Genomic DNA, 27,140 nt, shown 5'->3' on the forward strand with positions numbered 1-27,140 from the left:
TCGTTCGTTTAAAAAGTCAAACATAAAGAGATTTTTTTAACACTTCACTTCTTTTATTATTGTCGTAATTTTATAAGTAAATTTAATATTTTTCAATAAATTTGGCATTATAACTACTGATGGGTTAGCTTACATTTCCGATATATTTTAGTTTTTTCAAACCCAATTTTTTATCCAAAAAACTAAAGTTTAGCAACAAATTATTTAGACCACTAGTATAACCAACTATACTTCAAGAGAAGGATATTTTTATAGAATTTTCCTTAGAAATCTATTGAAAAAGTCAATTTTAATGGATTTTTTATTAGAAGTTGAGTTAATCAACTTTTGTTTGGAGCCAAAGACAGATGAATACAGGTTAAGAATTTTAAAAACTAATATATTGAACTTAACGAACAATTAAAAGATTGATAATAGAAAATAATTTTATATAACCATATAAATCAAGAAAAAAAAACTTATAATAGTCTTTTAAGAAAATTATGCTCAAAGAAAAACTTATAATAGTCTTTTAAGAAAATTGTGATCCACCGTATTTCTTGAATTCAAATTCATCAATTATTGCTTATGTACTAGAAAAACATCTATTTCTTTAAAATTGAGTCTTGGGCGTTTTGATTCACATTGCTCTTGTGCATGAGTTGAAGCAATTGAGGCTTTGTAGCTTAATATAGGAGAATTATTAAGACGATTTACATCTTTTCTTTTAAAGGATTTGTCAATTATTTTCAATTTACTCACACTTTAATCAAATCTAAAAAAAAAAATCAATGCAATCAATATCCAATATTCTTATTTTATTTCTATTTAAACTTATAATACTAAATATAAAACTATAATGCATAAAATATAAATACTTAAATATGATATACATGATTAAGAATTTCATTTCAACTAAATATAAAACGTACAACACACAAAAAGGTATACTCAATATAATTTTTTCTTACATAATCATGATTAATAAAAAAATGATACATTGGATGAAACTTTAAGTAACAATGTAATACTACAACTTATATTTAAAAATTACATAATAATTTATTAATTTTTAAAAATTAAAATCATAAAAAATAAAATACACATAACAGAAATAAAAAACATGACAAATAGATAATATAACCCACATGACATAAGAAAAGGGAAAGAAAAAGAATATAGTTGATGGTTTGTAGAAATTTGGAGAAGAAAATCTATAAAAGCTTAGAACATATGGGCAAATAAAATAGAAATAAACAAAAAAACAAATATAAATGTAAATAATAATATAAATTGTAATAAGAAAACAAAAAAAAAACTTTAAAATTAGGTGAAGCACGTGAGATCATTTTGTTTTTCTTTATTTTTATTAATTATTAAATAAAAAATTATTTTGAAGAAACCATTAAGAAAATATATAAAAAAATTAAAAATTTTATATAATATAAAAAAATTTAAAAGTTTTGGAAGACACAGCCCCCCGTAACTAAAGGAGGATACGGCCCTACCTTAGGTACGTAATTAACTATGATTTTATACTCTTCTTAACATATAATATAATATAGTTTCATGTACCCTCCCATTTTACTCTCATCTTAACTCAGCTGAATTTAACCCCGAAAGTAAAGAATCTCAATAACATTTAATTTTTTAATTGAAATCACATCTAAAAGTTAATGTGACAAGATATGACATAGCCACATGGATGATAAAATTAAAAGTGCATTAATCACTTCAATTAGTAGTGCTAGACCTGTACAAAATGTTGAATAATCATGCTCCCTAATCTTAATTTTTAAGAAAACTTTTTCATTAGGAGACATACACTTGACGGCAGGTGGTTTTTTTAATTTGTAATTAAACTAAATATAAATTCCTACTTTTTGCCCATTCTAATGAACCTTGTGTCACTCACAAGAAAGATGTTTATATAAGACTTAGGTTTTACCCTATTTTTATGTTTATTTTTTTATTATATACTTACATTTTCTATGTATATAATAAGTGATAATCTTCTCTTATCTTGTAAATTTTATGTTCAAATTTGAGATTTTTGAATCGAAGTCTTTAACTAATATTGATTTTATTAATTTATTTATATAATAAGAATGAATATAATTGCAATTAAAACTTTTAATAATGTCATAATCTGTATCTGAATATTTGATTTATTGATTAGTAAATGATTTCTTTACTTAAAAGTATAAGTTTGAATCTCTCTCCCTTGAAAATAATTATATCGTAATCTGATTGAAAGAAAATTACCTTTTGCCATCACTTCACTTTTCATGAAAAGAAATTAAATAAAAGGTGTTGACTTGGGAATGACCAAGAAAACGCGGTTAGAGAACGATAAGAAGGGGGATGGGGATCAAAGTAAAAGTATTGACCAATTGTCTTTGGAGTGAGATGAAAAGAATAGAGTTAAACAAGAGGAATTCAGTGCATCCATTCAAAGATAGCGATTTGTGGTGGCAGTGCAAACTTTTTTTTATATAAATAGTTTGAAAACTTGAACTAATCTCCCCACCTTCTTTGAACCAGTTGAACTGTTCCTATTTGTATGTGGTGAACCTTTCAACATATTTGATACCTTTCACACTCTTTTTTGAGGTTCACTTTATCCTTTGCCTATACAAAGTTTTCATGCCTTTGTTCCCCTTAAATTTTGCAATATTTATTCAACAGTCTTCTCCTTAATTTATCGATTCAACAGTCTTAATACCTTCTGATTATATAATTTAATTAATTGTACAAGTAAGACTCAACAAATTTTAATTCTATATAGTTAATACTACTTTTTTTTTCCTTTCTTGAATCATATATACTAGCCCAACTTTTGAAAATTTTTTTATGTTATTAAATTTTGATTATAATGTATCGCATCATAACATTTAACTCAATAATAAAAATATTTATTTATTATAGGAAAAGTGAATAAGAATGTGGTCTACATGTGTGGTAAACTATATATATACTTGAAAACTATGGTCAATTTTGGCTTTCACCATTCCATTTAGATATCAATACAATCCTTAAATCTAAAGATAAGGATAAGGAAAACTCTGAAAACAAATTATATCATTTGTTTAATCTCAGTGGTGCTGACAGCACACATGACAATATCCTACCTTTACATTTGCGTCTTTTCATTTAACTTTTTTATAAGATTACATAAATAAGTAGAAATTATAATGATTACAACCAATCAATCATCAATATATATAATCCAAAGCATAAAATCAATAAATAATCTAAACAAACAAATCAATAAACCAAGTATAAAATTTGTCCAAACTTGACCAAATCCACAAAGGTCAAGTTTGAAACCTCAAAGCATGGACTCCGAAGCATCCTTGATTAGGAGACAAAGGTCCTTGATTTAATACAATGTTAAAATTAAAACGGCTATGACATCTCTAATAATTTATAAAGAGGAAAATCGAGCTTATTTCTAGGTTCAATTCTTAATGAAAATGGAAAATAAAAAAATGGCTTGTTTCTGAGATTTCTTCCTAATGTTGATTAACAGAAGAAAAAGAGAGGGGAGGGGAGAAAAACAGCAATATTAAACCAAATCAAGATATGAACAGAATCCTGCTTTGTTAATCATTGTGTTTTGAGTTTTAAAGATTTTTCAAACATAATCATTTGTGTTTTCCCCTTGAGCATGCGTTAACTGGCATTAATAAGATACTACAAACACTTATCCCGAAAAAAGTGATATAAACGTTTTAATTAAATGGTGGGTCTTAACAATAATCACATCGAATGTTAGACAAGTTGGACCACTCATAGGTTTTATATATGACAATTACATTTTTTAAGTTGGCTCAAGTAGGATTCTCCATTGAACTTGACCACTATATATAAGGTTGGATTGGTTTGGTTGAGGTTAATTTTGTATAAATAGGTTTTAAAAAATTTATAAATTGGTTTTACTAATTTTTATTTAATGCATTACTTTAACCAATTTAAAAGAGAAGAAATATAATTACTAATTATCTATAAATTTTTTTCACATAACACCTTAATTAGTATTTATAGAAACTCGTGAAATTTTCCTAAAACTAAGACTAAACAATTGTAAAGTACATAAATTTTGTTATTTTATGAATATTGTTATGAATATTTTTGTGAATATCTATTTATTCTATCTATATTTAGATTTGATGTAAATTAGATTAGATTAGGATTTAATCCATCTAATCGCTAAGTGTTATCTCTATCTTGTAAATTCTATCAAGATAAAGAGGTTATTTGCCTATAAATAGACCCCTTCAGTTCATTTGTAAACACACACTTCAATAAGATTTCTTTTCTCCCCCTAAATACTTTATTTCTTTTCTTTAATTGTTCTTTCAGTTATCTTTATTTGTTCTTTTAAGTTATTTTTCGTAATACGTTATCAGCACAATTCTCTAATTTCCACACTTAAGTTTCACAAAGTCGAAGTTCAATTTTTCTTCAGGTGATTTTTGTCTATTATCACTTCAGTGTTTTTCCCAAATTTTACCAATTTATAATAAGTCAATTTTCAATTTTATATTAATTGTTTTTCATCAGTCAATTTATTATTTTGCTTGCCAATTACGATATATTATGTAATACTAACATTTACGTTTTTCTTTTAAGCTATCACAATGTCAAATCTTACAAAGCTTGAATTTGTGGCTCTTGATATTACCGGCAAGAACTATCTATCTTGGATTCTAAATGCTAAAATCCATTTAGATACTATGGGTCTTGGAGACACAATCAAAGAAGAAAATAAAGCATCCAATCAGGATAAGGCAAAATAATGATTTTCCTTTGCCACCATCTTCATGAAGGAATTGAGTATCTCACAATAAAAGATTCAGTCAATCTTTGAAAAAGTCTAAAGGAGAGATATGACCACCAAAAAATAGTAATTCTACCAAAAGCTCGTTATGATTGGATGCATCTGCGATTGCAAGATTTTAAAACTGTAGTTGAGTATAACTCAACATTATACAGAATTAGTTCTAAACTAAAATTGTGTGGAGAAAATGTGACTGCTGCTGATTTGTTAGAAAAAAACATTCTCTACTTTTCATGCCTCAAACGTGCTTCTGCAGCAGCAATATCGTGAAAAAGGTTTTAAGAAATACTCTGAACTGATTTCATGTCTCCTTGTGGCTGAGGAAAATAACGAGTTATTAATGAAAAATCATGAATCTCGACCAATTGGTTCTGCTCCATTCCCTGAAGTGAATGTGATATCATTTAAAAACTCTGGTCGTGGTCGTGGTCGTAATCATGGACGTGGAAAAAGTTGTCATATTTATCGCAGTCGTGGTAGTTACACAAATTATTATTCTGATAATAAGAATACCCACTAGAAGTGGATGAATAGTGAAGAGATACATGAAAAAGATAAAGGTGGACAAAGTAAAAGGAATACAGAAAATGTTTGTTATCGATGTGGTATGAAAGGCCATTGGTCACGTACTTGTCGTACACCAAAGCATCTTGTTGAACTTTATCAAGCATCACTAAAAGATAAAAGAAAAAATATCGAAACAAATTTTGTTGAAAATGATAGCCAAGTTGATGTAATACACTTGGACATTGCTAATTTTTTTGCCCACCCTAAAGGACAAATTGATCATTTGATTGGTGATGAAAATCCCAATAATGAAATTTCTTAAATTATTTGTTGATGTGTTTTAGTACAACTCTATTAGGAACTTGGTATGTTTAGTATAATTCTATTAAGTTAATGTGTTTTAATATGTCTATTAGGAAGTTTTTTTTGTATTTTAATAACAAAGTTTATATTTAATGTTCTCTTATATAAGTTTTTTACTATATATATTTTATTTTCTTGAAGAAAATATGGATATTCATCTGGTTAGATCCAAGATCAATGATGAAGATATTTGTCTAATAGATAGTGCTACAACGCACACTATATTTAAAGACAAGAAATATTTTTTCCACTTGACAATGGAAGAAGCTAATGTCAATACAATATCTGGTAGTACAAGATTAATTGAAGGCTCTGAAAGAGTTAATATTTCACTACTCGGAGGAACAAAGTTCATAATAAAAGATGCATTATTTTCTACAAGGTCTTAAAGAAACTTATTAAGTTTTAAAGATATTCGTTTGAATGGATATCATATTGAGACAACAAATGAAAGAGGCACTGAATATCTTCATATTACATCTATTATATTAGGGAAAAAATGTGTATTGGAAAAATTACCTGCTTTGTCCTCTGGAATGTACTACATAAAAATTAAAATAATTAAAACTTATGTAAACCAGAAGTTTCTGATAATTTTAATGTTTGGCCTGATCGGTTAGGTCATCCCAAATCAATAATGATGCGAAAAATTTTTAAAAATTCATGTGGTCATCCATTGAAAAACCATAAGATTTTTCAATCTAATGAATTCTCATGTGCTGCATGCTCTCAAGGTAAATTAATTATAAAACCATCGCCAGCAAAAGTTGGGATTGAATCCCCTATGTTTTTGGAACGTATTCATGATGATATATGTGGACCCATACATCCATCATGTGGACCATTCAGATATTTTATGGTTTTAATTGATGCATCAACAAGATGATCACATGTGTGCTTGTTATCAACTCGCAATTTAACATTTGCAAGATTACTTGCACAAATAATTCGTCTGTGAGCACATTTTTCTGATTATGCAATCAAGACAATTCACCTTGACAATGCTGGTGAATTTATGTCTCAAGCTTTTAATGAATATTGCATGTCTATTGGAATAAATGTTGAACAATCTATTAGTCATGCTCTCAAGGTAAATTAATTATAAAATCATCACCAGCAAAAGTTGGGATTGAATCCCCTATGTTTTTGGAATGTATTCAGGATGATATATGTGGACCCATACATCCATCATGTGGACCATTCAGATATTTTATGGTTTTAATTGATGCATCAACAAGATGATCACATGTGTGCTTGTTATCAACTCGCAATTTGACATTTGTAAGATTACTTGCACAAATAATTCGTCTGTGAGCACATTTTTCTGATTATACAATCAAGACAATTCACTTTGACAATGCTGATGAATTTATGTCTCAAGCTTTTAATGAATATTGCATGTCTATTATAATAAATGTTGAACAATCTGTTAGTCATGTTCATACACAAAATGGTCTAGCAAAATCGTTTACCAAACGCCTTAAACTGATTGCAAGGCCATTACTTATGAAATCCAAACTCCTAATTCTGCTTGGGGACATGCCATTTTGCATGCAGCAGTACTTGTACTCATCAGGCCAACAAGTTATCAATGAAACCGAAATGAAATAAACGTCGATGATATTTTTGCATATAATGTAGCGCTCAATATTATAAAAAAAAATTAAGATCTTGAACCTACATCTGTTGAAGAATGTAGATATAAAAATGATTGGCCAATATGGAAAGAAGCAATCAAAATGGAATTAAATTCATTTGAAAAACATGAAATTTTTGGACCTATAGTCTGTACGCCAAATGGGGTAAAATCAGTGGGATATAAATGGGTATTTGTGCGAAAACGAAATGAGAAAGATGAGATTGTGAGATATAAAGCACAGCTTGTCGCACAAGGTTTTACTCAAAAGCTTGGTATTGATTATGAAGAGACATATTCTCCTGTGGTAGATGCAATTACATTTCGATATTTAATTAGTCTAGTAATATATGAAAAGCTTGAAATGTGTTTGATGGATGTAGTTACAGCCTATTTATACGGCTCACTTGAAAATGATATCTATATGAAAATCCCTGAAGGATTTAAGTTGCCTGAAGCACAAAATTTGAAATCCTGGGAGATTTATTCGATCAAATTAAATAAATCTTTATACGGATTAAAACAATCCGGATGCATGCGGTATAATCGCCTTAGTGAATATTTGTTGAAAGAAGGCTATAAAAATGATCCAATATGCCCATGTGTTTTTATAAAAGATTTAGATCTGAATTTGTGATAATTGCTGTTTATGTTGATGATCTAAACATTATTGGAACTCCTGAAGAGTTATCAAAAGTCGTGGGTTATTTAAAGAAAGAATTTGATATGAAAGACCTTGGAAAAACAAAGTTTTGTTTGGGTCTTCAGATTGAACACTTGACAAATGAAATTTTTGTCTATCAATCTAATTATATAGCGAAAGTGCTAAAACGATTTTATATGGACAAAACACATCCATTGAGTTCACCAATGGTTGTAAGATCATTAGATGTGAAAAAAGACCCTTTCGGACCTCGTGAGGATAATGAAGAACTTCTTGGTCCTGAAGTACCATATCTTAAGGCAATTGGAGTATTAATGTATCTTGTTAGCAATACACGACCTGATATTTCATTTGTTGTAAATTTATTAGCAAGATATAGTTCTTCTCCAACTCGAAGGTATTGGAATGGAATTAAACATATATTTCGATATCTTCAAGGAATAATGGATATGGGCTTATATTATTCAAATGCATTAAAATCATATTTAATTGGTTATGCAAATGCAAGATATTTATCAGATCCACATAAAGCTCGATCCCAAACAGGTTACTTATTCACATATGGAGGTACGGCTATTTCATGGCGTTCTGTAAAGCAAACTATAGTTGCTACTTCTTCTAACCATGCAGAAATTTTAGCAATTCATGAGGCAAGTCGTGAATGTTTCTGGTTAAGATTTGTAACTCAACATATTCAAGAAATATGTGGTTTGTCAACCAAGAAAGAAATTCCAACAATATTATACGAGAATAATACTGCTTGCATAGCACAATTAAAAGAATGATACATTAAAGGCGATCGAACAAAACATATTTCGTCAAAATTCTTCTTCACTCATGACCTTCAAGAAAATGGTGATATTAGTGTTTAACAAATTCGTTCAAGTGACAATCTAGCAGATTTGTTTACTAAAGCCTTTCTTACTGTAACATTTGAAAAGTTGGTACAAAAGATTGGGATGCGTTATTTTAAAGATCTTAAATAATGTAGTTGTTAAGGGAGTAAAATACGCATTGTACTCTTTTCCTTCATCAAGGTTTTTTCCACTGAGTTTTTCTTGATAAGGTTTTTAATGAGGCAGTATTTCATAAGTGTATTCTTGAAAAGAATTATGTACTCTTTTTCTTTCACTCGAATTTTTTTTCATGAAGTTTTTTCCTTGTAAGGTTTTAACAAGGTATATTCTTAATACAATAGATATATTTAGGGGGAGTATTATGAATATTTTTGTGAATATCCATTTATTCTATCTATATCTAGATTTGATGTAAATTAAATTTGATTAGGATTTAATCCATCTAATCTCTAAGTGTTATCTTCATCTTATAAATTCTATCAAGATAAATGGGTTATTTGCCTATAAATAGGCCTCCTCAGTTCATTTGTAAACACACACTTCAATAAGATCTCTTTTCTCTCCCCTTAAATACTTTCTTTCGTTTCTTTAATTATTCTTTTAATTATCTTTATTTGTTTTTTTAAGTTACTTTTCATAACAAATATATATATATATATTTATATAACAATGCACAAAATGTAAAGCAATAGTATAGAGATAATACTATTATGAGCAACTTTTCAGTAGCGGTGAATAGCTTAGAGTGTTGTGGCCAATGAGCACGAAGGTTGGTGGATGACATTAGAAACAATAAGTGTAGTAAACACGTGTGCAAAATTGCAACATCATGCGCATCAATCTCAAACCAGATTTCTACAATTCTCCTTCACACATTATTTATCAAGTTTATATTACGATGTGACGAGTTGAAACCCCAAGCCAAAACAAGCAACACCCTTGTCATTTCCATGTTTCATTAACCTCAACACGCTTGTCAAAACTTAAACTAGCGTCTCCAAATTTATTACTTCCTTTAGAATTTCGCAGGGTATTTTAATTTTAATTTTATTATTTTATAAGATATTTGAACTTTAAAAATATCTACTTAATTTTTTAAAATTAGTATTCGAATCCTTACCTTAGAAACTATTCTTGGAATATTTGTACTTGTTAAATACTCAACTAAAATAAATTTAAATTAATCTTTTATGTATTTATTAATAACAATTAAATTTAGTTCATAAAAACTAAATTAAAGTTTAAAATCATATTTAGAATAATTAATAAATTTTAGTAAGTATTATATTAATTATAAAAAGTTTATAAACAAAATATACATACCTAAAATTTAATTTTTTAAATCATTATTTATAATCGAATTTGAATAATGGATGCCCTAAGACTACTCTGAAACTTACCCGAATTCGTAATGGACAATAATTTTAATATCTAAACCCTACTTGAACCCGATTATAAATTAGTTTAATTTCAATTAATCAAATAGGGTACTATAAAGTACTTGATTCTAAAGTACCCATTAATATCCCTAAATAGAAAACCCTTGGACAAGGACTTACTAAAATTCACTAAATTTTGATTTTGGGATAATCAAGGTATTAATTCTCTCAACCTTTTACTATTTAACAATAATTGCACGCATTAAATACCTCAGTATTATTTGTATATCCAAAGTTTCTAGTTTAAAATTTAATTTTTATTTTAATCAATTTTACATGAAAAAATTTCTTAACATTCTTAAGTCAATATTTTTGTCATAAAGTGGTTTTCGTTATAAGAGTGGCGAGCATCGTGGCGCGTGGGGCTACCAATAACGATTATCGGATGTGACTAGTGATTTGATTAAGTTGACTTTTTAGAAATCAAAACGACAAAAGTCATTCTTTATAAAAGTTTTAAAGACCAAAGTCAATTGTGGGGATCTTTCAATAGTCCACTCGCCGACAAACGCGTGGAATAGACGGAAACCAGCCTGCCAGCCAAAAAGTAAAATTGACTAAAGTACAGGTGTCAGCTTCAGGTGAACAGCCTTTGCGGAATTGCAGTAAATACGGTCACAGAGAATCGGATGTTTGTTATCCACCTGTCCTACTAAGCAACGCACATCACAATCACTAAATCATTTGGACATGTATCCCCTTCATCTTGGGAGGATGGCATTGCCCTTTTGGCTCCTCCACCTGCCTACCAAAGACGTCTTCTTCTTCTTATATTAAATTTAAACAATTTTTTTAATTCTTCATTGGTTTTTCTTGATATTATAAATGAAAATTTTAAGTTTAAGTTTCATTTTCAAATACCAACAAATTCTTATCTTGATGTTAAGAAGTGAATTTTAGAATTTAAAATTTTAATGTCAAAATCTTGATAATATAATGTCGTAAGTAAATTTTGGTAAAATATAATGATGAGTTTTATTTAATTATATATCAATTTATTTCATTGATTATAGAAATTCTTACCCCTTTCATTAATTATACTTGTAATACAACTCAAAAAAATTCAACTCCAATTAAATCTTGATAATTTGAGAATATAGCATATGAAGTAAGATTGTAAGAAGGATCATAGAAATTCTTTTCTCCTTCTTTATAATTTACATTAATTTCTTCAATAATAATTTTTTCGACTCAGGGTATGAGAATATTTCTCAAACTATTATTGGAAATTTTGGTTTTGCTTGGATTAATAAGCTTTACATTCTTACGCTCCACTTGCTACAGTGATATAAGTAGTTTCTAAAAGAAACAGCTTAATTTTTTAAAATAATTTTTCCGTAGAAGATTTGATGATGCTATATTATGTTGCATTTTGTCAGCATGATCATCAAAAACCAAATTTAATTTTTATGTTAAAATATTTATAAAAAAAACACACACACACACAACAACAGCATTTGCATGACATCATTGCTTAACAAGGTTTGGAGACTATATCTAGTTAGGATTTATGAAAGTTGATTAGGTGAAAAGTACATTCAATTTGCTACATTTGAAGAGTTGACAAAAGTAAAATAAAAACAAATAGAATTCCAAAAAGATATATACCACAAATGAGAGATGGACAATGTGATCACTTTTGAATTAGCAAGATTAGATTGGTTAGTGTTAATCATGACATAATCTATCCAAGTCGTTAATTGAGCTTATAATTAGAACATCAATTTATTTTCTTTATACCTAATTAAGATAATAAGAAAGAAAAAAAAATGTTAGCTAGTATTATTGATACTTATTAAAGTGATTTTTTTCTAAAAAAAATTATAATTAATATATCATCTACTTTTCAATTTGATGAGCATTATAATAAAATCAAATAAAAATTATTTTAACTAATCTTTACAAATATAGATAAACACCCATTAATCAGTCTTTATAAAAAAAAAAAAAAAGAAAGTAACCTAGAAGGTGTTAAAAAAAATGATAAAGTGGATGACAAAACTTCACATGTGAAAAGGAGTGCATTCCCTTGACAATGATTGCCTCCATAGAAAATTTACAGAAACTTAAGACAAAACAAAGTAAGTGGAAGAGTGAATGGATTGGGAGAAAAAAGCATGCAAGCTTGAGATGAAGCCATTTGGTGGAAACCACGCTTTTATTTCAAAGAAAACAGAAGTAGGCACTTGGCAGATGTACCTTACTTTAGAAAAGAAGAAGAAGAGGAGGAGGAGGTTGGCAAATATTTTAAATGGAAATGATGAATTGTGAGGCCTTCGGTTCCCCCTGGAGATGAGGGCAATCTTGGTTAGGTTAGGACCATGAAAACTTTTGTAGGCATGCTATGCTCTCTCTCCTTGCCTTCCGTCACTGGGGCGGTCGCCGAATCACATAGGCCGGTCGTCCCACGAGCATGTTTACCTTTGGCGTTATAGTGGGATTTGGGGCCCTTCTGCCCTCTTTGCTCCCACTTTGTTCTATTAAAAAATGAGAATGAAAACATGTTTTTCCAATTATGAACCAACTGAATCAATGCTCCAATGAGTGCATATTCAATCTTGCTTCCAAACCATAATATTCTTTCCCCTTCATGCAATAATTATAAGCCTCTAAATCTTTTCAAATTAACCAATGGAAGCTCCACACGTCACCCTTGTCACAGGCGCTTTTACCTTTCGAAAAGTTAGGGTTTCTAACATGACTTAAGCATACCATGAACATGACGTGTAAATGGAATAAACCCACGATCCTAAAAAGCTTGGAAAAATGTTTAACAACTGCTTCCTTTTCTTGTCTCTTCCAATGAACAGGAATTGCACTTGAATTTGCTTCCTCCCTTCCATTTCCAATCTTTTGTTCTTTACTTGTTTATGGATAAGGTGTCTCTCATTGTATATATTAAGGTCTACTTTTAAATTAAATCATTAACAAGTTCGGGTTTTACAGAAGTATTTAATACACTAATTATATATTAAATTAAGAAAAAGAGAGGATATATTAATCGTGAATTTCTTTGGATGAACGCCTTTAACATCTTCCATCATTAGTATGCAAATGTGTACACGGGTTTGAAAGTTTTTCTATGGACTCGAACACGCAAAGAGACGATTATGGGTCCAAAAAGTGGAATCAGAAACTGGAGCATAAACATATTATTCCTCAAGCTTTTGCTTGCCACCAAAGCATGAAATGGAGAGAGGATATATATAGATATATATACATACACAGTTCTTTTTTGTTTTGAGGTCATTAGAGCCCCACAAAGGGAGCATGGAATTAGAGTTTAGGTAGAGCATCATCTTTTTTCCAAAATTTTTTTATATCCATCACTTTCTTTTTACTTGATAATAATTACATATATATATACAATGTTTCTTTTGTAATATAATTCTGTTCATGGTAATGCCCCATCGATTTCTATTTCAAAACCTTATCCTTCTGCCAACACACTAAAACCTTCTACATTCCTCCTTTGGCTTGTCTAAAGGAAAGGGGCTTTGGGGAATGAAAGGGAGACATCATGTTTTGGAGACTACACACATTTTATGATTTTGGGTTCCATTTAATTATAACTACTTGGATGTGTAAGATGAAGACACATCACCCATTAAACACTCTCAATTCGGCTTTTTCTCCCTTTAGTCTTTGAAATGATCAATGGGATTTTGCCGGCAGGTCTACCTGTATCAATCATTTTATAACACATAATTTTTTGCAATACTAATCTTCTCTTGAAGTTTGTTAGGATAGGAAAATAAAGAGCTATACTTGATCGATTTCCTTTCTTTTTTCATTTTTTTTTCTTTTGTTAGGATCAGGCCTTAGTTGTGTGACAGTACCTTTTTTGAAAGTTCAATTTTCTAATTGACAAGCAAAGAAGAAGAAAAGGAAAAAGGAAGAGGGGATCATGCTACATTTGGAGATCATGTTTTCCGGTATAAATTAACAAGCTTTTTGGATGAGTCAACAAAGCTTTGCTTTAGCTTTAGCTTGCTAATTAATCTCTTATTATTATTATAATTAATTAACTAATTATTCATTGCTGTACCAAAAAGAAAAAGTATACAATTCTTTAACGCTGTAGAAAGATTATTATTCTCTTGATGTATATACATGCTTTTGTTTTTTTGTACAAGTTTATACCATAACCCTTTAATATAATAAATAAACCATTTTATTACATATGTTAGTTGCTTTATTGATTTTTTTTTTTCAAGTTATGAACTATTAGAATAATCAACCACGTCAATTGGGTTTAATTAGGTATGCCTAGAATGGTAGATATTGAAATTATATGTATTTTTCCTAAACTTTTTTGTGATGTTCTAAGTCTTAAATTGTTCATGTAAAATTAGGGTTTGGCTTTACAAATCTGTTGTTTCGTCATAAGAATAGTTCAATAGAGAAGGCATGGGAATTATATAGTTTTTGGGTTTAAAGTATACCCTTGAATTTGTGTTAAAATATAAAATGATAAACAATCTCTTATACAAGCATTATTGTCCTAAGTAGCTGGCATGATCTTGAGCTTTGAGATGTCATTCATAACGTCATGAACACTAACCTTTTGTTTGTTTTATTTAGTTTTTCAAACGTATCCTTTGGGACGATGCTATATGCAACAATACACGATTTTTTTGTTTTTTTGGCCAACGTGTGGTGGCATTTACAGCACTTGGTCTTTGGGTTTGATTTTATTCCAATACACTTATAAATGAGGAAAGCGATAGAACCCCAGAATTCTCTGTTCTAGAATGAAACATCAATTCGAGAAATGTCTTTGAGACTCAATTTCACAACATTCATAGAAAATAATTACCTTCAGAAATAAATAATCCAAAATTCGAATTCTTCCCTGACAATTGTACGTGTAACATGATTACCTCTTTTAAATTTTAAATTGCATATTATTTTACACAGTGCACGCTTTGAATATAATTGTTATTTATTTGAGATTTTGGATTTTCTTATTATCATAGGTGTTGTGATGATTTTTATGTTAAATAAATGCAGTTTTAATTTATTTTAAAAAATTAAAAACTAATGCAAAATCAGAGATTGGTTTAGACTTTTTATGATGTATTTCAAATGAGTGATGATCATTGATCCTATATATATATATATATAAATCTGGTAATTCGTGTTTTCATATCGTAAACGTGTCAAACACGATTAGACACAAAATACGTTAAGGCTAAACACGAACACGACATGTTTAATATTCGTATCTTAAATTTAAAACACGTACACGCATACGTTTAATAAACGTATAACATGACACGATACGATTAACACGTTTATTAAACGTGTTAATATACGACACGACATGATTAATAATACATTTAACACTATTAACACATTTAATACGATTAAATAAAAGTATTTACAATTGAATATAATTCTATTATTTAAATTTAAAATCTATAATTATAAAAATAATTATAACAAAACAAAAATAATAATAACATCAAATATAATAAAATTTAATATAAATAACATATATAAAATTAATTATCATATAATATGATAAAATATATCATTAACATCTAACCTTCAAATACTAATAATATCAAAAATCATTCATAATTTTCAATCATAATAATTACATTATTATCTTTATAAAATTAAAAAAAAACTTATTAAAATAATTATTTAAAATTATTTGTATAAGATTAAAATAATCTTTAGCTATTAATTTTTAATAGGTTAATAAACATATTACATATATACGTTTAAACATGATAACACGATTAAGTAAACGTGTTTAAACGTGTTTTAAATGTATTTGTCGTGTCTGACTCGTTAAGACATGAAAATTTTTAATAAGTTAATAAACGTATCACGTATACACGTTTAAACATAATAACACGATTAAGTAAACGTGTTTATCGCGTCTGACACGTTAAGATACAAATTTTCATATCTTAACGTATCAGACACGATTAAACACAAAACACGTTAACACTAAATCCAAAACTTGTTTAACCCGTATTTTCTCGTATCGTGTTAATGTGTTATGTCTAAAATTACCAAGTATATATATATATATATATATATATATATATATATATATATATATATATATATATATATATAGATATATATATATATATATATATATATATATATATATATTGTAATAAATTCGGCTCTGAAATCTACTGGATCTCAAGTCATGGATTAGGTTAGAAACCCTAAAAAATTTTTGAACTCCAACTGGTCCAAATCTAATAAGACTTAGAGACCTGATTCCGTATCGTGATTGGGTCAGAAGTTATGGCTTGAAAAGCTATGGTAAAACAAAAAGAAAAATTCACTTTCTTCTCTAGTGGTCCAAGTCTAATAAGGTTTAGACCACAATTAGTATCAAAAAGACCTCAAATTTTACCTTTAAATAACATTTTATAGATATCTTAAGGCCAAAAGAAGGGTTCTGTGGGTAGGATAGGGACCTAGAGCCCAGGAAAGTACCCAAAGAGGGGTCCCTTTCATAAAATTAGAACCAGAAACCTACCCAGTCCAGTCTTAAGACCCCTATCCAAGAACATTTGATTCTGGCAAATTCACTGGTAGATTGTTGCATTCAAAACAAGATTGAATAATCTTGCATCTGATCATCGACGGAGTGGATAAAAAATGGAAGACCCAGAGTATAGACAAAGAAAAACAGGAGGATTCCCAGTATCCCCATTTACCTGACTACATGGAAGCAATCAGTCTGAATAGGCATTTCCTGTTAGACTGGAGTTTGAACTCATTCATTAGTGGTTGATTGCCTAAAAGCCTTCAAGATGTTCCTTTATGCATGGAAAATATTTACATTCTAGGGATCAATCTCTAATCACAATTCCACCTTAATCTGTGCATTCACACCATCCTTGCCTTCATTCACATTCTCGGTCAGACTGGTTGAAACAATAGTTCCACTGTTGTACCCATCTACTAGCAGCTTTCCTATCTTTGATCTCCATTCTGAGCTGTCACTTTCATTCTTCCGGTCATGAACAACTCTGTCACGGTAGTTGAGCATTGTTCCCAAGCCAGTATTTGGTATCCAACCATACTCCATTAACACCTTTGCCTCGCCTTCAGTCAAGTCTTCTCCAACCTGAACCGAAGATCAGATGCAGATACTTCAATGAAAACATCTCATTGTATCAAATAACCTAGAGATGCAGTCAGTTCTGCTTCCCTAGTCTTCAAATCACACACAAAATCTATCAAATTAATGTTCTCAATTTTTGTATTCTATATTACTACATTTTTAGAAAACATAACCCATGAAAAAAGGATATTCAATGTATTCATTTTTCTGCAAACACACTTAGGAAAACTCTGGCAGAAAAAGAAAAAAAAAGTCTTTTGAAACTCTAGCAAGTTGGTTTTCCTCATGCTTGACAAAAGCAGTTGAGTTTTAGGTAAGATACAAGTAAAAACTATCATCATGAGCTTAGACATAAAACATCTTTTAAGGAAAGGAAAGTAAGCAAGGAAAATCAAGTTATAGCCCAATTATCCATAAAGAGCTCTGAGCATATAACAATGACAAACTCTGACACAAATGAACAAAGAGTCAAGCATATGGACTGATAAAAACCAGATTAATATTCCACCTTTTTTTCCTGTATTCCAAACTCATTTTTCAGAATATAATTTAAAACATTCAATTGAGAATGGAGTAACATTCTCATGGCTGTATACAAGCTGCAAAGCCCCATAGAATATCTATGATGATTTTTAATTGATCTAAAAGAAACTGTATACCTAAAAAAAAGGACAACTAATTTCTTATTTTTCAATGTGGAAAAAAACATCAAATACTAGTAATAACATACAAACAGCCTTCACGAAATAAGACTCAGTGCTTAATAGAATCTTAATTCTGAAAAGCCCAAAAAAATATCATATTTGTGATGACCTCAAGGTAAGAATTTCACATAGGCTTCTTTCTTATTCTATTTAAATAAGAATTCTCATAGGCTTCCTCCATATCCCCTGAAAAGATAATCTACACACTAGACTAGACTTTTGAGTAACAATGAAAAGGAAATAATTTATCGATCTACCAATTAGAAAACAAATACATTTTTAAAACATAATAACAAAGCCTTTTCACACTTTGGGGTTATCTAAAAGTACCAAACAAAGCCTTTTTCCTCATCTCCTTCTAAATTGGTGCTATTGCCACCTTTCTGGACTTCAATTTTTAATCTTAGCTTTTTAATACACTCACGCATCCATTTTGCTATTCTCATCTCAACTACACTCCATCTTTTGTGTATGCTAATACTTAACAGCCGAACATTCATTGCCATTGCACATTTATTGCTGTCATATAGAATTTTCCGTTGAGTTTAAAGGTTTCCATTTCGTACAACAAACTAGGATCCCATGGTTGGATCTTCATCAGTTTTTTTTTTTTTTTTAATTGGGAGAGGGGAGATTTGAACCCTACTCTTTAGGCAGGGGGATTATACATCAAACAAAAAGCCAAATGCTTGGGTGCTTCATCAGTTTATCATTCTCCTTATCCAGAATCAAGATGTTAAAACTTGTTTTATGGTATATCATAATCTCCAATATAACTAAATAAGCAATTTACAATGTTCCTTTTAATAATGTTATAACTTGTCATTCTGTAGTTATGATAGTAAATTATATATTGCTCAACAAAAACCAAGCAAAAATTATAGAACTTATAACACATAAATCCATTTGCCAAGAAATCCAACATTCTGACCAAAGCACTAGCAGTTATCAAAATAAAAGGAATGAATTATTACCGACAACGGTTTATTCTCAATCAGCGTAATCCTGCCACAGCTAGTAAGCTTCATGGCAGTCACCAATCGCTTGACCTGCCAGTCCATGGGTAAGGAATCTAACAGCTCAAAAAAGTATGTTGCATAACCATATTCCGGGCGTTCTAGGACTATTCTGCATTCGGGTCAAAATAAAATATCAAATCATCCAAAATAATAAATAGGAAAAAGCAGACTTCAAAACATAATTCATTTTGCAGATTATTCACCTGTGATGTCTTTTAAAGACAAATATAAATGACTGAAGATCTCGGCACCAACCCCATTCAACTGGCCAACTACGAAACTGCAGATACCGGGTCTGAAAGAGCAGGAAAAGATTAGAAAAGGTATAAATTAAACAAGCAATTATTATTGATGATAGAAAAACTTATTATCACACAGAGATTCAAGATATTTAAGTCGTAGAAAGCTTTTTACCTGCTCCACAAGTGAGAATAGGCAAGCCAAGCAATAAGTAGGTTTTGGGCCCTTTGTGCATCGAAAAGGGGCAAACTTCAATAAAGAGCTGCGCTGAGAAAGTAGCTGCAAACATTATTAATAGAAAAGCTAACATCAGAATCCAATTAAAAGGAAAAGCATCTTCATCCTATGTGGTAGAAAAACTTTTGGAAACTAGAGAAATCTGAGTTTATAGATAATTAACATTCCTGCTCACTGCTAATTAAAAATGGTTCAGACAGTATTATCCTTTACATACTGTCAAAGAGAAGCTACAGAAGAAATAATTCATATAGTGTCCATTTTAAAGTTAGATGAAAACTACCAACTTAAAATTGTCTTTTGAACAGTAGGTGCGGTTCTTAAACCCAAATAAACCATTGACCAACTTACACCCATCTTTGTGGTATGATGTGTACATGCATGCATAAAAACATAAAACAAAACAATTGTATAATTTTTTTCGCAGGCAATTCAAACTGATCCTAGCAGATCAAATTTATCCATAGTAGAACACCAAGTATTTTATAAAAACAACAAACAAATTTGAACCACAAATCATTTTCAGTTCTATTTGGCTTGAGCTATTTATACTAATTGATTTAATGCTGCTGGAAATTATTTCAAACCACTATTATTCATTTCATTAAGTTTTTCTCCCAAACCAAAACCAAGTTGAACTAATGCGGAAAAGTGCAAGATCAGAAGTTCTTCCACGTGTCCAACTTTAACACTACAACTCAATTCATTAGAGCCCTTCAATAAGCAGAAAACAAATTGTCTTTACATTTTGCATGCAACTTATTCAAATAGGAAAGTTCTCAGCAATGATTGGGGAATAAAACCATTAATCTATTGATAGTGATAGTCTAGCTCCATTTTTAAATTCAATCAAGTTACAATATTACTTGGTAGCTTATTTATAGATAAACCAAATACTAGCACTTAGTTTTTTCAACTTTTTGCAAGTATCTTTAAAAATTGATCTGTCAGATCCCTTTGAATTAAGCAACAAAACACATTGAAAAAAGACAAAAACAAAACTGCACAAAATGAGTAGGAAAAGCAACAGCAAATGAAATTTTCATGTCATAACCCTTGTAAACCTTTGTCATCACAGCTTCAAGCTCTGAGAAGCTGTCTTCGTCGAATGATTCATCTAAGGCATCATCACTCTGTGACTCCCCATAAAGCTTGATTTCATCGACTGACACACCTTGATCAAGCAAAACCTGCAAGTGAAACATTTAAGTAACCAGAAGATGAAAATGCAGCCCTAGTAGCTATAATGTACACAAACAACCAGCCACTTGACATTCCTATAGAAAACCAACCCCCCATGTTTCATCATAAAGAAGAAAGTAAAATGCAGACAGTACCTTGAGAAGTCCAGGCGCATCTTCTTCTAAAGCTGTTTCAACTGAATCCCTGCAATTAGTTTTCACAAGCAATAAGTTCCTGAGACATCAATTACACAGAAGCACAATTCAAAAACAGTGGGTGCAACTAAAGGGCAAAACAGATCCTACGTGGCAGTCTTCTTTCTTTTCCTTGGATGGTGTACCCTTATTGGTTTGGCAGACTCTGAAACAATGGGGATAAATCCAAAGGCAGCAGGCTCAGTTTTCCTCAAGCTCTCAAAGTTCTTGGAAGCATTATATTCAAAATCCTCAATCGATTTCAGCAGCTTCATCCGATCGCATAGTAGCATATGGTCTATTCCATCGGAGATGTCTTCTTCACACTTCACTGATACCATGTTACCCAAAGTGCTCCTTTCTGGATTTTGAAAGTTATTGCCATCCAGTGGTTCAACTTTGACTTTGACAGAAGTATTTGGAGTTGAACTGTATATATTATCTGTACTTGTAGGAGCAGACTCATCTCCATCACGTGCCTTGAACTCCATGGATGTTCTCTCAGAGGAATATATTATGCTGCTTTCTTCCTTTCTATTTCCTGACCTAGCTGCTTCAGTCCCTACACAACAACCAGGTAATAGTGAATATTGTTTACCTGTAACAGACAGTGCACAAACAATACAATTTGATGTACCAGTTGCGGAAGTTCTTTGGAGATCAGAAGCAGTCCTGGTAGGAATGTCATTAAATTCGTTTCCAGCCAACCAGGATTCTCCATCAACAAATTGAAGCTCTTCTTTGATTCTCCCAGCAGAGTATTCCAAACTAGATGAACCATTTGCTGAACAACTAGAAAGATAAAAGGCATTTCTTATAGGAATGTCATTAAATTGATTTCGAGCTATCATACATTCTCCATCAGTAGGCTGAAGCTCTTGTTCCATTCTCCCGGCAGAGTATTGCATAAGATCTTCTGCCAACCCAACAGAAGTACCCTATGTACCATTAATTAAGTTATATAAAAAACAGAAAATAGAAAAGAAAAAAAAATAATTCAAAAGGGTGAAGGAAAATGCTTGAATATAAGCATACACCACATATACCCTAACAGCAAGGATCCACACATCAACCATGAGCTAAGAAATCAAAGTTCAGACTTCAGAGTAAAATTATCCTCAATTCAACAACTGTAATCAGTAGAAGAGACATTTGGAAAAGAGAGAAAGAGAGGAAAAAACTCATTGCAATTTCTATTGACTATCCAATCTTTTTATTCATAAAAGAGGTAGTGGGTAAAGAAGAAACTACAAAGCAAAATTGACACAAATTGAAACAAAGTTTTCCCATAAAACTGGTACAGACAATGTAAAGAAACCACCATATTCTAAGTATGTTCAGCACTCTTTGAAGACAAACAGCAGTTTTACTTCCAACATCAAAAAACACAAACATAAGTTACCTCTAGAATTGGTTTTGCCAATTCCAGCAAGGCAAGAGAAGAGAAAGCAAGGAAAGAAAAAACTCAGATTCAACTTCTATTCCCCATTTAATCCTTGTCTTCATAGAAGAGGTAAGGTAGTGGATATACAAAAAATACAAAGTACACTACATAAAAATGGTAAATGGTAGAACTACTACTGTGTTCTCGGCAAGATCCTGCAATCTTTGAAATCAAAGAGAGGTCATAGTTCCAACTTCAAAAAAGACAAATTACCTCTAGAGCTGGCTTTTCCAATTCCACCAATTTCCTGCAAATCACACATAAAAATTAACAATTTCTTACCTTGTCCAGAATTCTGGAAAATTACAAAAAAGAACACAGGGAAAAAGAAAATTCAAAAAAGTACAACATATTAACCCATGGCCTAACTTGAAATAAGCAATAATTACCAGAGACAAAATGGCACCTTTTTAAAAGCAATTTTCGTCTTTCTTTCAATACAATGTGGTCAAGTTCACCAAATGTAAAGTCACTGAACTTTTTATCCATGGTATTCACGGCTATAACACCAGTATTGGCAGAACTATTTGTATCATCTTTTGATAAACTAAGCAGCATGTTATCAGCACAGTCAACCTTCATAATATCAGAAACATTTGGAGGCAGAGGGACATCAACATTAACTTTCGCCAGCCCAGAAGCATCAGCATTAGCTTCAGTACCTGTCAGCTGGTCTGCTAAACTTCCTTGGCTGTTGCCACTTATAGGCAAACTCACATATTGGCAAGAAGCTACAACACCAGTATAGGCAGAACTATTTGTATCATCTTTTGATAAACTCAGGAGAATTTTATGACCACAGCCAACCTTTACAATATCAGAAACATTTGATGGCACATTATTTGAAGGCAAAGGAACACCAACATTGGTTTTCCCCATTGCTGAAGCATCAGCATTAGTTCCAGTACCTGTCAGCTGACCTGCTTGACTTCCTTGGCTGTTGCCATTTATAGGCAAACCTACATCTTGGCAAGAAGTGGCATACTGAGAACCTTGACCAACTGCACCAGAACCAAAGGGATGACTTTCTTGTGGCAAATCTTGATGCACCTGATCTCCAACAGAGCAAGGAGGGAAAGAGAGAAGGCCCTGCATATACCAATCTCCAATATATATACCATGGGAAAAAAATTAGAAACAAGCAAACAAGAGCAAGTCAAAACGTAAATACACATAACAAACAATAGTTGCCCTCTTTTTCTGGCCAGCAATAGTTGCTAATTTGAAATTCACATGAAATGGCAATAGTTTTAGTCTTATATTCATTTGGCATCCAACTTAGAGTGATCTCATTTCAACTACAGAAGATAAAGCTCATGTTATTTACTAACAGGACATCCAGATGTCCTACACACAGTCCACTCTAGTTCAACAGATGAAGTCACCTCACATGTTAAGCCATTAGCTCAAATAAACTCAACAATCAAAGAGGAAAGAACTTACTTAAACAATCAACCACACTAACAAAGAAGTTTCCTTTTCAAGTCACCATTTGGACTTGGTATCGATCCATACTAAGTTACAAAAGTATGCCATTGGAAAATGGCACTTATGATACACCATTAGATCTGTTCCTTGTATTTCAACCCATTAACAACTAAAGGGAAGAGGGTGAAAATGAGAAAAACAGAGGAACAGAAAAGAAGAAAAAAAAAGATTCTTTACTGAACGTCAAATTCTGGATCAATGGATTAACTCAGGAGTGAATGGAAGTTACAATCACAAATCCCCAACCCTAGAATTTGAGGGGTTGAGAACAATAAAAAAAATGCGCACATAATAAACAAAAAGAACAAATGAACACATCTCTCTCTATGGATCCTTCCCTGAGACATTCTTTCTTCTTATGTCTTAACCATACTGAAATTCTCCTCTTTTCACTTGTACCCTAAGCCTTGATAGACTCATGCCCTCACCTCCAAAGTTCAAACTAAAATCATAGAGAGTCAGTGATACCAACTCGTCCGCTCCCACCATCTGGAAAGAATTCAAACTGTGATGGACGTACAATTGCCAGAACAATAATTCCCCCAAAACAAAGAATTAACAGAAATAAAATTCCTCTCATCACCCCAAAAAAACAAATCCTCCAAAAGCAAAGTTCCTAATTTCCTATGCACTCTTTCAGTCCCTTTTGTTTCGTTTTTTTGAATAACCTCCACTTAGCCCTAGGGAAAAAAGCTAAGCATACATCATAACCTCCCATTTCAATTTACAATGTCTAATCAAAGCATCATAGGTAAAGCAAACACTTGAATTAAACTTCACAACCAAAAAAAAAAGTAATAACTAAATCAATAATTACAGTCACAAACCATTAAAATCCCATTTTCATCCACTAAAACTAAAACCAATGAGCAAATTTCGTCACAAAAGCTAATATTCAACGAAATAGAATGGAAAATTTAAGTAATTACGGGGGAATTGAAGCTTCCATCTTGGTTTTTAAATGCAACGGTGCAAGAAAGTAATAATTTTCGTCTTGTTGCTAATGGCACATGTTCAAGCAGCTCCTCAACTTCACCCTCCGGAACGCAGAGACAAGACATTTTTTTTCTTCTGTTAAATCAAATCTAAAACAAAAGAGAAACCGCGAGAGAGAGTAATTAAAAGAAAAACATTTAATTTAGGGTTTCCACAATTGCAGGTTCAAAGAAGAAAACGAAATTTCGAGAGGCAAACGCGTTTAAAATGGCGCGCGAGTGGGAAACTTTGATTGCCAGAGACAGAAGAGAGAGAGGGGAGTCAAGTTTGCGAAGGAGGAAGGATGGGGCTGGTTTTTTTTTTTTTCAAGCTTTAATTGAAGTGAGCTGCGGACTACTAACCCAAGGGGTTGGTTATTGGGCTGTGGGTTACAAATTCAAGAGAGTTTGTTATTATTGTTATCATTATTTTATAATGCATGATGCATATTATTAAAATATAATATATATTTATAATTATATTGTATTTTATTAAATAGTGAAAATATAGTTTAAGATACGAGACATATCATTTAATATAATTGATTTTTTTATAATTTTAATTTTAATTTATTATTAAAAATTTTATTTTTTATTATTTTTTTAGTTGAAACATGAAAAATTATATTTTATGAGTTTTAATTTATAAATTTTAAACATATATATATAATCAAATTTTCTTTTAATTTCAACATGATAAATGTTTTTTAATTTTTAATTAATAAATTAATATGAAAAATATATTTTATTTAAAAATCTATATTATTAATGAATATGTTGAGATTTAAATTAAAGAAATAATCATCTTTTCAATTTACATTTTAAAATCTTCAATTTTGTTACAAAATATAATATTTTTAATTTTTTCTTTATTTTACATATATATATTATTTATTTATAATTAATTTTAAAAATTGTTATTGTATCTTGTGATACGATACAATACTCGATACTCGATATTAAAAAATAAAATTTCAATAAACGATACATATCTCAATTTAATAACTATAACCTTGTCACATATTGTTTTGTTTACTTATTTGTTATTTCACTTTAACTTTGATTGTCCATGCCGCAACCAAACTACTTTGTGTACAGTTACTAATCAAAATTTAATACAAAGTTAAGTATATTGAAAATGATTGCCTTATCAATCCAGATTGCTTCTTACTTCATATGATTTTACCATTGGTTAATGTTAACAAAGAGAAATATTATATTTTGAATTATGTGCTTTACAATGAGATTAAAAAGGTACATTATATATACAAAGGATTTTTCATGATCTATGAGAGAATTATATTAACAATATCGTCATCAACCAGAATCACACTCATTTAACCTATAATTCGTATAATTGTTATAATTATGTTAATATATCCCCTAAAACTAAAAATAATACAATAGATGCCAATTTGAGTTTAGAACCGAGCTATTGAAATTGACTAGGAAGACTAGCCTTATACTACATCACTTGTTTTCAAACCGACTTGACATTGCCATGGATACTGTATTTTGATTAGAATTGTGAAATTTGACTACAAACACAACGTTAGAAACTAAATTGTAATGGCAATGAATTTATTTTTAATTGTAAAAGTATTTTAAACTGTGTTTATATACAGTTATGTTAAATTTACTTGTATAATAATCATAATTTTTAATGGCAAGTGTAATAACATTGTAAACATATGCATACACTACTGTCTATAATTGAAAAGCCTAGCTATAAGCTATTCCATAATACGTTTACTCATATCTAAAGGATACAATTGCTCTCTTTGTGGGAGTAAGTAGCAAAATTTTAACTCATTCCAAAAGTACAGAACAAAGCAATTTACCATTATTAAGGGGTGAAGGTAAAGAAACTGCTATGATAGGTAATTCAATTAATCATTTTAAAAAGTAAGGCAAAAAAGGAAATATGACCGTTGAGACCAACCCAGGAATCCTTGGGGTCGCCCCATAGCCATTGGGTGATGTTCTTTGTTTGTATCTAAGCAACGGGTACCCCACAAACCCATAAGAACTCTACTCCTTGTCTCAAACACACCACTGAAAACAGGGTTGTTGTTAATAAGTAACGGTTAAATCCAAATACTAAAAGAAAAAGCTGCCTTGGCCTTTGGGATTGGGTTTTTCTTATCATATAGTCCTTAAGATACTGTCCATTATTTGCTGCAACTGTGCAACAATGTTGCAGATAATATCTTAGCCGTTCATCTCCTGACAATTTTATTACTACATGTTTTACGAGTCATTTGT

The 27,140-nt window shown here is 30.6% G+C and overlaps 1 protein-coding gene across 4 annotated transcripts; it reads right to left on the bottom strand.

The window, feature by feature from the left end:
* Positions 1-16,943: 16,943 nt before the first annotated feature.
* On the bottom strand, positions 16,944-25,232 carry LOC18601839 (uncharacterized). Of its 4 annotated transcripts, XM_088805663.1 has the most exons (12): positions 24,831-25,229; positions 23,322-23,502; positions 22,820-23,144; positions 22,627-22,660; positions 21,607-21,907; positions 21,081-21,531; positions 20,931-20,979; positions 20,658-20,783; positions 19,531-19,635; positions 19,320-19,411; positions 19,072-19,225; positions 16,944-17,396 (listed from the first exon to the last, which is right to left on the bottom strand). In XM_088805663.1, the coding sequence occupies exons 1-12, from the start codon at positions 24,960-24,962 to the stop codon at positions 17,130-17,132; spliced, it is 2,217 nt and encodes a 738-aa protein (XP_088661789.1). In that variant the 5' UTR covers positions 24,963-25,229; the 3' UTR covers positions 16,944-17,129. The 4 variants fall into 4 exon arrangements, 3 of the variants coding, with proteins under 3 accessions (XP_088661789.1, XP_017975661.1, XP_088661788.1); XM_018120172.2 differs by having other exon boundaries at positions 22,820-23,502; XM_088805662.1 differs by having other exon boundaries at positions 22,820-23,516; positions 24,831-24,968.
* Between the last annotated feature and the right edge of the window lie 1,908 nt (positions 25,233-27,140).

Source organism: Theobroma cacao, chromosome 4, assembly GCF_053813885.1.
Source record: "Theobroma cacao isolate CCN51 chromosome 4, ASM5381388v1, whole genome shotgun sequence".
Taxonomy (NCBI): domain Eukaryota; kingdom Viridiplantae; phylum Streptophyta; class Magnoliopsida; order Malvales; family Malvaceae; genus Theobroma; species Theobroma cacao.

What these genes read in the sequence shown, in the direction of transcription:
- LOC18601839 (XM_018120172.2), bottom strand. Translation starts at nt 24,962, where the DNA reads ATGTCTTGTCTCTGCGTTCCGGAGGGTGAAGTTGAGGAGCTGCTTGAA. An exon ending in CGAAAATTGCTTTTAAAAAG is followed by an intron (nt 22,661 to 22,819) that starts GTGCCATTTTGT and finishes TGTGATTTGCAG; the next exon opens with GAAATTGGTGGAATTGGAAA. An exon ending in CCAAAGAACTTCCGCAACTG is followed by an intron (nt 21,532 to 21,606) that starts GTACATCAAATT and finishes GTTGTTGTGTAG; the next exon opens with GGACTGAAGCAGCTAGGTCA.